General features: G+C 50.4%; 1 protein-coding gene across 4 annotated transcripts in view; it reads right to left on the reverse strand.

Annotated features, from left to right (window-relative positions):
- The window catches only part of ZDHHC14 (zinc finger DHHC-type palmitoyltransferase 14), a 305,991-nt gene that overhangs the window by 20,191 nt on the left and 272,299 nt on the right, over positions 1-13,501 (reverse strand). For all 4 annotated transcript variants that reach the window (XM_037741941.1, XM_037741934.1, XM_017538670.2 and 1 more), the window contains exons 6-8: positions 12,634-12,736; positions 11,418-11,527; positions 6,082-6,184 (exon numbers count right to left, since the gene is read on the reverse strand). In XM_037741941.1, coding sequence (XP_037597869.1) covers positions 6,082-6,184; positions 11,418-11,527; positions 12,634-12,736 — 316 coding nt within the window. The remainder of the gene's footprint in view (positions 1-6,081; positions 6,185-11,417; positions 11,528-12,633; positions 12,737-13,501) is intronic.

A 13,501-nucleotide genomic window follows, 5' to 3' on the forward strand; every position in this document is an offset into this window, starting at 1 on the left:
CGGCACCCACGCTGGAACTCACTCTGCTAGCAGTTCCCCTCACTTCTCAGCTGCCATGTGCATTTCACAGAACGTTTAAAAAATACAAAATACCAATTTCCCCTCTTCAGGGCTTACTCCAAGTGCTTCTTGACTCTCACAGAGGTCTGACTGTTTCTTCTCTTCCCCTCGAGTTTTACAAGTTATTCTCATTTTCAATTTAACTTTTTCAGTCCTTAAGCTTTCCTCCTTTCATCTATTTTCATAATAAGACAATATTGACAGAGGAGACAACGTAACAAATTAGACAACTTAGATGAAATAGATAAATTCCTAGAAAGACACATACTACTGAAACTGACCCACAGAAAAAAATTAAAAATCTGAATAGACCTATAATAAGTAGGGTGAATTAATAATCAATAAAATACCCATGGAGAAAGTTCAAGACCAAATGGCTTTCCTGGCAAATTGCCGCAAATCTTTAAAGATGAATGAACACCAGTTCTTCCCAAACTTTTCAAAAGACAGAAGAGTACGAAGCACTTTTCAACTCCTTCTACGAAGCCAGTATTACCCCCAATACCAGCACCAGACAAAGACTTCACAAGAAAACTACAGATAATTCTCTTACAAATACAGACAGAAAATCCTTAACAAAATACTGCAAACTGAATTTAGCAACATACAAAAAGAATTACACACCATGGCCAAGTGGGCTTTATCCCATAAATGCAAGAGACAAATGAGAAGACCAACACACGCCCCTCCTCTCAGGGGAAGTTCTGGTGTGACGGCCAGGCCGTGGCGCAGCCCCACAGCACACCCCCAGTCCTGTGTCAAGTGCGGGCTTAGTCAGTTTCAGGGCTGTTGTTCAGGGTGGGCGGGAGGAGAGGAGGAGCTGACAGTCACAGTGTTTACCTCCTTCTGGGGGCTAGAGAGCTCTTGCCTGCACGTGTGGACTGAGATGTTGTCTCTGCCCTCCTGGTGGAGCTGCAAGGGTCGGAGCCTCACAAAGGGCTCACAGCTGGAAGGGGACTTTAGATACCAGTTAATCCCAGCTCCTAGTTTGCAGATGAGGAAAACTGAGGACCAGTGAGGCAAGAGTGGCCTGCTAATGGTCAGGGAACTAACTGGCAACAGCCAGAATGGGAGCGCTCATTCCCTGGTTCCCATCCTGGGCTCTTTCCCTCACACCAGCCATCTCTTTTGTTTGTCAGTTGCTCTGAGAGGGTACAGTGGAGCTCGCTCATCTTGCCACTCATGGATCTCAGGGAGACAATAATAATAACAGCAGACACTTAAATCGTACTTCTTTTGTGCTAGGGAAGGTTTTAAGTGCTTTATATGTCTTAACCTAATCCTCACAGAAACCCTACAAGGTAAGAATATCAATGTTCCCATTTTATAGATGAAAACACTGAGGCAGAGAGAGGTTAATTAACTCATCGAGGTTATGCAGCTAGTAAGTGGCAGCACTCTGGTCTCTGCACAGTAAATCCCCATCTCCAATTTTCCTCTTCAGGATGGGGATAAAAAGGCATCCTAAAGCCTGTTGGCTGACTCAAAAGCATTTGCCATGTGGAAGAGATGTCTCTGTACAGCTTTTATCACGGACTGGAACATCCTGCTTCAGGGACTTAGACTATACAGTTCTGTGCTATTGACCAGGTGCAGTGGCTCATGCCTGTAATCCCAGCACTTTGGGAAGCCGAGATGGGTGGATCATGAGATCAGGAGTGTGAGACCAGCCTGGCCAACAGGGTGGAACCCTGTCTCTACTAAAAATAAAAAAATTAGCTGGGTGTGGTGGCAGGTGCCTATAATCACAGCTACTCCGGAGGCCCTTTATCACTCAATTCAATGTAAGGCTAACTTTTTTTTTTGCTTGTCGTGAACTCCTGATCTCGTGATCCACCCACCTCTGTCTCCCAAAGTGATGGGATTATAGGTGTGAGCCACTGCACCCAGCTAATAGCATGTGCACATGCATACGTGCGCGCGCGTGTGTGCGCGCACACACACGCACACACACACACACACACACACACAATTCTGTGCTATTACCAAATCCAGAGTAGCGCTCACATGCGCATGATTCCCAGGATGTTTAGGTTTTTTACAGTTTTGTCTCTGTTAGGGAGGAAGGCAGACCATGGTACTCACTGATGGAGGGTTTCTTTACCATGGGGTCCATGGGCTTTAAGGGGGGATCTTGATCCTGAAATTTCATGCACATATCATGTGTCTGACCCTAGACATACAGGCATGGATTCGTCAGGGCTGTGATGCTGAAGTGTTTTTGTACCGTACAGCTCCCAGGGGCATGCGAGCCTTGTTAATTTCTTTACACCCAACAGTGCTTTCAAGCCTTCCCCTAGAAGCTCTCTGGAAAAATCTGTGCATGCCTGAGTAAAGAAATGAATGGCTGGGTGTGGTGGCTCATACCTGTAATCCCAACACTTTGGTAGGCTGAGGCAGGTGCATTGCTTGAGGTCAGGAGTTTGAGATCAGCCTGGGCAACGTGGCAAAACTGTCTCTATAAAAATTGCAAAAATTAGCCAGGTATGGTGACGCATGCCTGTGGTCCCAGCTATTCAGGAGGCTGAGGTGGGAGGTTCACCTTGAGACCAGGAGGCGGAGGTTGCAGTAAGCTGAGATCGCAAGACTGCACTTCATCCTAGGTGACAAAGTAAGACTCTGTCTCACAAAAAAAAAAAAGAATGATGCCCTCTGCCTTTTGTGTGTATGGGTGGCAGGGGATGCGGAGCCACCTACCCTCAGGTGTGCATGGCAGAGAGTGCACTGTCAGCCTGGGCAGGTGACCAGGGCTGCAGGTCCTCAATCCTGCCATGATTCTGTATGCCACCAGCCCAAGGCCGGCTCTGAAGAGGCTCTGCTTCTGGGTCCAGAGCTCTTCCTGATCTGCCTGGTGCTCAGTGGCCTGGTGATGTTGCATGTAGCTCTTTCCAGGGTGTTGAGACTGTCCCATCTTCAGTCGCAGTGGAGAACAGCAGGGCAAGGAGCCTTGGTAATTTTTGTCATCTTCAAGCTTCTGGACATGGTACTCAAGCCCCCAGATGAACAGATGCCTTAAAAAGTAGACTTACCGGCTGGGCACGGTGGCTCATGCCTGTAATCACAGCACTTTGGGAGGCAGAGGCTGGTGGATCACTTGAGGCCAGGACCTTGAGACCTGCCTGGCCAACATGGTGAAACCCTGTCACTGCTAAAAAATACAAAAACTAGCTGGGCGTGGTAGCACACACCTGTAATACTAGCTATTTGGGAAGCTGAGACAGGAGAATCACTTGAACCCAGGAGGTGGAGGTCACAGTGAGTGGAGATCACGCCACTGCACTCCAGCCTGGGTGACAGAGTGAGACACTCTTTCAAAAAATAAATAAATAAAGTAAGTAGCCTTACACTGAATTGAGTGATCAGGGGTGATAAACAGGCAACGGCTGCACTGTGACAGTGTCCTCTTTCTTAACCTGTGCAGGGTCCTCTTCCAACAACCCTTAAACGTCACAGCCCAGTGCTTCAGGGGTACTAGTTAGCTGGAAGGTGACTCTTACAGGAATCGGCAAATGTGCCCTACCATTTCTGCCACATCACAAATGTGTGCGCCTGACCGCAGTCTTGGTGCAGGTGTAGAATGAACGGACTCTGGAGAGGAAGCTGATTTGCCATCTGGAGTAAAATGACCTCCCCACTTCCATCATCAAACCTACCTTCTCTGAGGCCCAGGGTAGGTGCTCAATAACTGTTTGCTGAATTGTATCCCATCTGGTCTTGACCTGAAGTGGCTTCCTGGTGAAAGCACCTTTAAACAGCCTTTGTTAATTTTCTTAATCTCAAGAAAGTGTAGAGCTTGGTGAGATGAGCACCGTGCAGCACTTGGCGAGCCCAGTACTGTGGGGGTCACAGGGTAGGATGAACGTAAGTCCATGGTTTTGATAAGGACGGTTGCCATTAGTGGTGAATTCTGCAGAAGGTTCTTAATGCTTCCTTCATGTATCTGCTCACGTGGTGCCCTGAGTGCTGACCCCTTTGAAGGCAGGTGAGCTGTACTCCACACACCTTGTATCTGCAGCTCCTACTCTAGTCCTCAATACACAGAGGGAACCCAGGTGGAGTTGCTGATTGAATGAGAGGTGATTGTGTGTAGACACACACACACATCAGAGAGACATGATCAACGTATGTGGCCAGAATCCTGGTGAGCTCTGTCCTCAAAGGGCACTCCTTGTGCACCTGCGAATCGTCAAGAAGGTCTCAGAGCACAGATCTACTGGTCTTTAATGCCTGTGCACTTGAGGGCATGCGGTATACGAAGTGAACATGGGCACTGGAGTCACCAGGCTAGTTTTGAACCCACAAATCAGTGTCTGTGTGCCCTTGGGTAGACAGAGGATTAATCTCTCCTACTTAAAATGGTGGGGACAAGTGTCCCCTTTTTCCACTGTTGCTTTAGGGTTAAATGAGGTGCTGACCACCACGTGCCCTGGAACACAGCTGGTCCCCGTGAATGTGACCCCCTCTTTTCCTCCCTCTGTTCTCAGTTTACTCTTCTGAAAAACATTGGGGGAGTGACCCTTAACATCTCCCTGAGTGTGTGAGTTCTGACCAAACAAGCTGTTTCCCCGATCCCTTACAGAGTGAGTGGCAAGGGCCTTGAAGTCACATACTTGCTTTGAAAGAAAACGCACCAGGCACTGGCTCACGCCTGTCATCCCAGCACTCCGGGAGGCTGAGGCAGGTGGATCACCTGAGGTCCGGAGTTCGAGACCAACCTGGTCAACATGGAGAACCCTGTCTCTACTAAAAATACAAAAATTAGCTGGGCATGGTGGTGCACACTTGTAGTCCCAGCTACTCAGGAGGCTGAGGCTGGGGAGTCACTTGAACCTGGAAGGCAGAGGTTGCAGTGAGCCGAGATTGTGCCACTGCACTCCAGCCTAGGTGACAGAGCATGACTCTGTCTCTCAAAAAAAAAGAGAAAATACTTTGTTCGCAAAGCAGGGCAAAACAACACAAAGAAGACACCACCACCGCCAACACGTAAATCCCAGCCACCTCTGCTGGGGGCTGAGCCTAGTTCCCGCAGCTGTGAACACAGCCACTCAGGTCAATGTGGAATTAAACAGCCTCCCTTGGCCCTGAGCTATTAGAGACGGTCCTGAGCCTGCCAACTTCCACCTTGCAGTTCTTTGCACCCAGAACCAAGGTGCTGTGGGCTGCTCGCCACGTCCTGTCCACCTGAAAGTCAGGTCTCCGACCTGTCATGGATGCTCCGCAGTGTGGATTCAACATAGAAAGAGCACACAGCACAGGATCACAGACAAAGACCTCTGCAGGAACATGGAACTAAAGAGAGGCCATTGCCTTCCAGACACCTAGGGGATCTTAAGACACCATGGTCAGGTCCAGGCCAGGCTGGGATTTCTGGTGTCCATGAGCGACTCCTGCCTCCTTCCCCAGATGTCCCACCTGCATGCTGGAAACCTGCATATGGGAAGCAAACTGTATCCACCCGTTGAAGAAAGCATGAGACCTGCACGCTCCCTGGAGAGGCACTGCTCAGTTTTGCTGCGAGTGAATGAACACCTGGTCCGATCTAGGGTACGCAGGGTGGATCCCAGACTTTGGGTTGAAGCAGGGAGAACTGGCAGCGCCATCCTTTGCACACTTAAAGAAGCGGAAGAGGGGTCAGTACAGATGGGTACCAAGGGACGGAAAGGGAAAAGATCACCAGCCCAGCCCTGCCTGGGACGTGCGCCTGATCCCTCAAACCACAGCCTGCTCCTGTATAAGGGGCTTCCAGCCACGTGCCTCAGCTGTTTTGGCAGAGGGATCACGTGTGTGGACTTCCCCTGCACAACCGTGAGCAAGCACGCTGAACTCAGTGGCCACACGCTTCCTTGCCTACTGTCTTAGTTTAACGCCTTGCCTACTGTCTGAGCGCGGTAGTCATTGGGTGGGTGGCAGTGGGCTGGCCCGGCTTCTGGGGAGGTTTGCTAGGACGACTGCTTGGTGACCTGTCCGTGAGCACGCAGCGAAAGGGAGGCCCTGGCGGGGAGCCGCGGCCCCCTCTCCTACCATGTCACTCTGTGACTGCGTGGCCCCATACATGGTGATGCCATTGGAGGGAGCTGCTGGCTGCGGCGTGTCGGGCTGGATATACCCTCTTCTGTCAATCAGGCTGTGAGAGAGAAGAAAACACAGGAGGAAGAGGGTAAATCAAAAGCCAAAGATGCAGCCACACTATTTACGGTTCCGTGTTGCGACTCCCTCTTGCCGTGATGGCACCTTAGACCACGCCTCTCCTCACTTTCAGGTAGAATCAGCGACCAAATTCTGTCCCTTCTACCTTTAAACATGACTGTGGCATGGCCTGCCTCCTGGCTGGGCTGAGGGTGTGTGGTCCACTCAGACCCCAGTATCTCCCTCTTGTCCACTAACTGCAGGCCCCTCCAAACTGGTCTCACTCTCATCTGTCACAATCCACCCCGAGCGCTCCCCTCCAGCCTCAACTGCATGTCTTCTTACTACATTCACCCAGCAAACGTGTTTTGGGTACCGGCTAGTGCCAGAACAGTGTGTGGGAAACGGCCACCTACCATGTGGGAACAGGACTACAGCCCCACCCCGCCCAGCGTGCACTCTGTTCTGCTATCTCCGGGTTTTTGTTCCGATTCTTCCCCGCTCTCTCCCAAAGTCATTTTTCCTTCCCCTCTGCTGTCCATTCTTCAAGACCAGGTTCAAAAGCCCCTGCTCTTGGCCCTCGCCCCTTCCCCTCTCTCTCCTTCTCTCCCCTTCTCTGATTCTCTCGCACTTCGCTTTCCGCCTGCAATCAAGCTCCCAAGGGCAGAGTCTTCATCTTGTTGCCCCCGACGGCACCTGGCCCTGTGCCTCGCACACAGAGATGCGGATTAGAGCCCCTCATCCACAACTGTCAGGGCGTGGAGGGCAAGGACCGGCAGGCTGTCCCAATGTTTGCATCTCTGAGACTGTCACCCAGTGGGTGCTGTGCAAATTCTTCTTGATGGAATGAAGACTGGGTCCCTCGGCCCACAGACAAGTTTCTGAGTAATGCTTCTAAAGACATCTGGTTCTGTACTGTACGGCACTGTGCTCATTCGAAGGTGGGGTAAAGTTGCCTTTTTTTCTCCCCAGTCAAGGCTCAGCATTGACCTTCAGTCTAAGGGCAGAGGTGTAAAGAGCAACAGGAGGTTCAGCTCCTGAGTGGGTGTCCCTGGAGCAGCCCCCACATTGTGGGACCAGCCACACTTGCAGTGCAGAATCTTCCCCAGGTGCTCGGTGTTTTGCAAAATAAAGAAATCTATCTGCAAAGCCACACCTATCCCCGCCTCTGAGGACTGACTGCCTGGGCTGCTTTTCTTAGAAAGCAGGGCCTCCTGTGTGCCAGTTCAGCTTCTGGAAGACAGGAGTCAACTTCGTGTGACTACTGCCTTCGGGCCTTTAAGTGGCAGAACAATAAGCCAGAAAAACCACTTGTGACCGGATCCCCAAATGGGACTCCCTCTGCCTCAGTTTCAGCTGAACCTCCAGAAGTTTAGAAAAAACAACAGGCAGCAAAAATCTCCCTCTTTCCAAGGAAAGTGCTGGGCCTCCTCTGCAGGATGTCAAAGCAAGGTTCTCAAACCAGCTTCACAATACTCCCTTCGAGGGTACAGAGGGTCAGAGGGAAAAGAGCAGACAAGCTGTCCTGGAGAAAGGTGCTCTGCCCCCAGTGCGGGTGAGAGCCGGGGATGTGGCTGCGACCTGGGGGTCAGGTGAAGGTCCAGGTGTGGGTCCCACGTAGAGCCTGTGTCTAGATGTCTTGAGGGGCCGGATGTGCTGCCTCACACCTGTAATCCTAGCACTTTGGGAGGCCAAGGTGGGCAGATACTGGAGGTCAGGAGTTCAAAACCAGCCTGGCCAACATGGTGAAACCCCAACTCTCTTAAAAATATAAAAAAATTACCAGGGCATGGTGGTACATGCCTGTAATCCCAGCTACTTGGGAGGCTGAGGCAGGAGAATCACTTGAATCTGGGAGGTGGAGGTCGCAGTGAGCAGAGATCATGCCACTGCAGTCCAGTCTGGGCAACAGAGCAAGACTGTCTCAAAAAGAAAAAAAAAAAAAATGAGATCTTGAGGGAATGTCACGGTTGAACTGTGCAGAAAGATATGAAGTCGTAACCTGGTACCTGAGAGTGTGACCTTGAAGTAGGCTCTTTGCAGATGGAACCAAGTTAAGGTGAGGTCACACTCGACTGGGCTGGGCCTTTGTCCAGTGTGGCTGGTGTCCTTATGAGAAGAGACAGAGGTGGGAAGAGAATGCACATGGGGAGTGCGCCACGGCCAACAGAGGCCACCCCATGGTGAAGCATCTGCCAGCCAAGGAATGCGGAGGGTTGATGGCCCCACCAGGTGCAGGGAAGAGGCAAAGAAGGGTTCTCCCCAGCCTCAGGGCCAGGGCAACCCTGCCGGCACCCTGACTTCAGCCTCCGGGCCTCCAACTGTAGCAGAACAAACAACCCTCCCATTTCATGGCGCTTGTTGGGCTGCAGTGCTCTAGGAAACAGCCCAAGAGAGCCCCATGGGGAGCCCCATAGAGAGGCCTGTCCAGGGCTCATGGCCACAGGCTGGGGCCACAGTGACAGGTATGAGTGACTATCAGGAGGAATGGCTCTGCCTACATCAGGAGAACTGTGATGGGAGGTTCTCAGAGGAAACTCTCAGTCAGGTGCTCGCAAACCTCACCAGGTGAGAGAGCATTAGCAGGGGACCAACAGCACTGACCCCCTGTCCCAAATCCCCTCCTCACTGTTGGCCAAGAAGCTGGCAGGGGGACAGGGCTAGCTGGGGTGGGGCAGAGCTCAAGGGGAACATGCCAGTGACTGGCATGAAGCTGGCTCCACGGCACATGTGCAGTCAATGGTGGCTGTATGACCCTCGGAACTGGCTCGAGTATGGTGTGACACTAACCATTCCTTGGGCCTTTCTGTCTTTCCAATTTTCCATTCCTCCTGCCAGGCTTATATGAGGACCCCTTCCCCCAAACCTGGCCATGCCCAGCCAGCTGCCACTCCTGCCTCTGGTGACACTGCAGGAACCGAACGTGGGTCTCTGCACTCTTGGTGGGTAGGCTCCCAGTGGGGAACGCAAGGACTCTCTGTGGCTCATTTGCATGGCATGGCACTGTTTAAGAACCCATGGGGGGCAACTCAAGTACAAGGGACTGAGCGGGTGACATTCTCAGCCAGTGGGCCTGGCCAGGATGCCTGGGAAGGCCCTGGCCCACTGAAGGGTGCAGTGGCTGAAGCGAGGTAGCACAAGGGGAGGAGAAGGCAAGAGGGAATGAGAGGGAGGGGCAAAGGTAAGCATCACCCCCTCAAGTCTGCCAGGGGCTAGCATGGGAGCCTGTGAGTGGCCTATGTCCCTGCCCAAGTGCCAGAATAATCCAAGGACAGCTATGGCCCCATTTTAACAAAATAAATACCTTATCTGCCTTCCTCCCACCTTCACCCAATAAAAGCCTCTTCTGGAGCACCTTCAGTGCAGCCTCAAACCACTTGAATTCTGGAGCTGTCAGATTTATGAACCGCTGTCTGTTCAGATAAGCTCCTCAATATTTTAATGTCCTTCAATTTACTTTTAACAAATGATTCAAACACTTCTGAGGGTAGGACCACTCTCAAGAAATGCCCCACCCAAAAGGAACATGGATTTTGGAATGAATACAGCCCAAATCCAGCCAAAACAGCACATGTAACCCAGTAGTGGAAATAATTTTGGCTGTGAGAGTTTGTGGTCTATAAACATCATAAAGCCGTGCCATCTGCAGATGAAGGACTCAGGAACAAGAAGGGCGATTTGGGCAGAACTGAGACTTTGGCATCCTTTCTTAGCTCCATACATACACCGCAGGTGGGGAAAGAGGCCAGCTCTCCCTGGCTTGTACACTCAGTTCCTGGCCTGTCCTACTATCCTACTAGTCACAAACATGCCAGTGGGAAGCACCATCTATGCCGTGAAAAACCAGGCTTGCTGCCTAAAGAGCTCCCAGAAGAATCCCTAGGTGAGTCAGGAGGTTTCTTCAAGAGGAGCTGGCACCTGGCATGTCTGACCCCTGTGGCCCAAGCAACCCCTCCAACTCAGGATCCTTGCCTGCCCTTTCTAAGCCTCTGAGGAGGTCAAGGGTCCCTTGAGGACCCCAAATTCAGGAGGATAGTGGCATGCTGGGCTCCCAACTTTCTAGGCAAATGCTAGAAAGCGATCAAGTTCTAGTTTTGCAGTAGCACCACGGATGACTCAAAGTAATAATAACTCAGTGCCAATGTGCAAATGGCCTTGGAATATATGCCTGGAATTTTTTTTCTTTTTACCGCTCTAATGAGGATTCATTGAGGCTGATAATCAGATGAAGTGTGCATTCCACAGGTGCACATCCATAAGGTCTGGGCACACAGTGGGTCTGCCTCGAACACAGTCACAGTGGCTTCTGTCATTTCTCCCTGCTTTACACATTTAGAGACCAAAAGGCAGGAAGCAGTAATAACTTGGAAACTCATCCTAGAGAACAGGTATAGTTGCTCAATATCTATTTGTTGATGATGGTTTATCAGTTGGAAATATTCTCCCTGGGTGTAACTCACAAAGAATCAAAAGTTGTCTGTATTTTGAACTTGTACACTCTGACTTGCAGGCTGTGTGCATCAGTGGGCACACAGCAGCTCTGACACTGGTCAGCCTGGGTGTGAGTCGTGACTAGCTGGCATGTACTCGCTGTGTGATCTTGGGCACATGATTTAAACTCTGTGCCTCAGTTTCCTCATCCATAGAATGAGATATAACAGTATCCACCTATAGGCACAGAGTGAGCTTGTAAAAGGCTAATGCAAGTCGAGAACTCAGAGTAGGGCTTAACATGGATTCAGTAAAGGTCACCTATTGCCATGGTTAACATCATTGTCATCATTACCATAACCACAGGCTCAGCAACTGCGGCCATGTAGCTCTCCCCCTGTGAACATTTCTAGGCTGTGCAAATCGGCTTTCAAAACTGATCCCCGCAGGCTTTCTGACTGCTTCCTTCCTACCCGTGTCCTGACTCCTTGATGATGTTAACCACAGCTCCCTGCTCGCACGTTCAGTAATTAGCAGGGTCAGAGGCATGTTGCTCTATTTTGGGCTTCAGGACGTTTTCCCCAAATCAAACACAGATTCAGTTGAAGGTCAAAAAAGGTATGAAGCGTGACACCACAAACAGAGTCAGATCTCAATTTCATGAAGGCCACATCCACATGGCACAAAGTGGTCACCTGGTAGTGGCAACCCATTCCACCAGGTCGGGGGGCCTGTGCTAACAGCGGAGGCATTTGCTTTCCCAAGGTCAGTTAAAGAACCTGATGTATCCTGAGTCTTACCTTGGTGAGATTGGCCCACACAGAGCAACGCAGCAATTGGTGAAGATGTTTCCGTAGCTGTAGGGATTGTAGTTTTCTTTACCTCTTTTATTTGACCAGGATCCTTTAATCTGAAAGAAAAGGAAAGTCAGTAACATGCAATATCCTTCATACCAATGCACAGTCGAGGTGAGTTGGACCATGAGAAGCCCATAAAGAATGCAAATCATCTTTAATCCACAGAAAGGGAGGTGTTTTTCTTAAAGAAAATGGGCATTTACTCCAAACTTGGAAATGTCCTAAAATAGCAAGTGAGATTAGGGAAAGAATAACATTCTCAGGGACAATGGTCTTGTATTTGTACTACATGGCACAAAAGGCCATCTCACATGCACCAGCAGAGATTTTTTTCATACTCACATTTAGTGCCCTAAATAACAATTCAATGAATGGTAGGTGAAATGGTTCTGCTGATTCCCAATTTACAGACTGAAATAATTCAGCCTCTTCTTGTGACCAAAATAGTTTTGCACATTCTAATATTTGTAGCTACCAAGTATAAATAACTGTCTTAATATTCTCTTATGTCATGTGTCTTATCACAGCCTATTTTCTCAAGCTTTTATTTAAGGTAACCGGACTTATCCTGAGACATTTAATTCACATGTGGACAGAGACATCTGTCAAAATCTAAGTACAAAGAGCAAAGAGGACCACGCTGCTCTAGAAACATTCTCTAACGTTATGTTTCCTGCTTTTATACTTCCTCTCCAGCTGCATTAAGTACAGGTAGATAATCCTGGATGAAAGCTTAAATTTTGGGTCAGGGCAATTTCCCCTCAAAAGTAAGCAGAGACATTAAATATGAAAGGCAGACTCAAACATTCACTTGATGTCGGCCCGCCATGGTCTCTGTCTATCAGGGGAAGTGTGATAAGATGCTTAGGAAACCATTTTAAAGGAATAGAAAGAACACTCTCTTCAGGGCCAGCAATAGGTGTCATTTGGCCAATCTTAGTAACTAATGAATGTGGTTGGAAAAAAAAGCGAATGTAGAGATTCCCAGTAGAGAAGCGTGCAGAATGGCCTGTGGAGAAGTTTCCACGGCGCCGCCTCTGTTCCCAGGGGCTCACATCCGGAACGGGATGCATGGGAGAAGTTGCCCCCCCTTTCCTTTTCATCCTCCATTGCTAAACACCCAAGAACACGTCCGTGTCCCATGTGGTCAGGAACTTACGTCCTCATTCGTCGTCTGGTTGGAGCTGATCAAGTAGGTGTGGAATCCTGAGAGGCCAACGATGGACCAGACAGAGAAGAAACACACCACGGCCTCCAGGACGGTGACCCGAGTCAAGGAGGAAGCGGAAGTGAGGGACCTCGCAGGGGCGGAAGTGAGAGACCGCCCAGGGGCGGAAGTGATGAAGGCTTAGGACCGAAACACCCCCGGGCGCAGGCTCCAGGCTGCTGGCCTCTCTCTAGCCTGGCCTTGCCTTACTTCCTGCTCTTCTAGGAATTCCCTGTAACCCGAGGGAGCCCTCCGTCAGGGCAGGGGTGTCACCTTCCCCAACACAGAGCAGCCTCTGTGGCACCGTGAGGACTGGAGGGCTCCCTGGGTGTCACCCACTCACTTCTTTCCTCTGACGCCTCCTGCACCTTCACCTTTTCCTGTGCCTCACTTTGGAGCCGATGGCTGTGGCAGCCTAGTCAGGAGGCACCCCGCTTTGCGTTGGTTGCAGCTCAGGCTCTGGGTGAAAGGATGACGTATTGACTCACACATCAATCACAGACTTTAATGTTGGCTTCTGAATACTGAGGACTGCAGTGCCAACAGGCTTCTGCCTTGAGAATGGCTTCTGGGGCCCAGAAAGCCCTCTCCCTTAGGGGACGGCCTCTTCTCTGCTTACAGAGAAGGTGAAGAAGGAGAAGATCAGCGCCTGAACCGGGGGCGGCATTTCTCAGAGTGATGTCAGGGTGAGGGTTATTTTTACCTGGGGGAGTTTTCCCAGCCCTTCAGTCAACAACTCCTGACCATAGCCAGCGGGAAACCATGAGTTCTCACAGGACATAGAGAGAGGAAGTCAAGAGTTCCCCAAGAGGTATCCAAC

Source organism: Cebus imitator, unplaced genomic scaffold, assembly GCF_001604975.1.
Source record: "Cebus imitator isolate Cc_AM_T3 unplaced genomic scaffold, Cebus_imitator-1.0 Scaffold6, whole genome shotgun sequence".
In the NCBI taxonomy this organism is placed as follows: Eukaryota; Metazoa; Chordata; class Mammalia; order Primates; family Cebidae; genus Cebus; species Cebus imitator.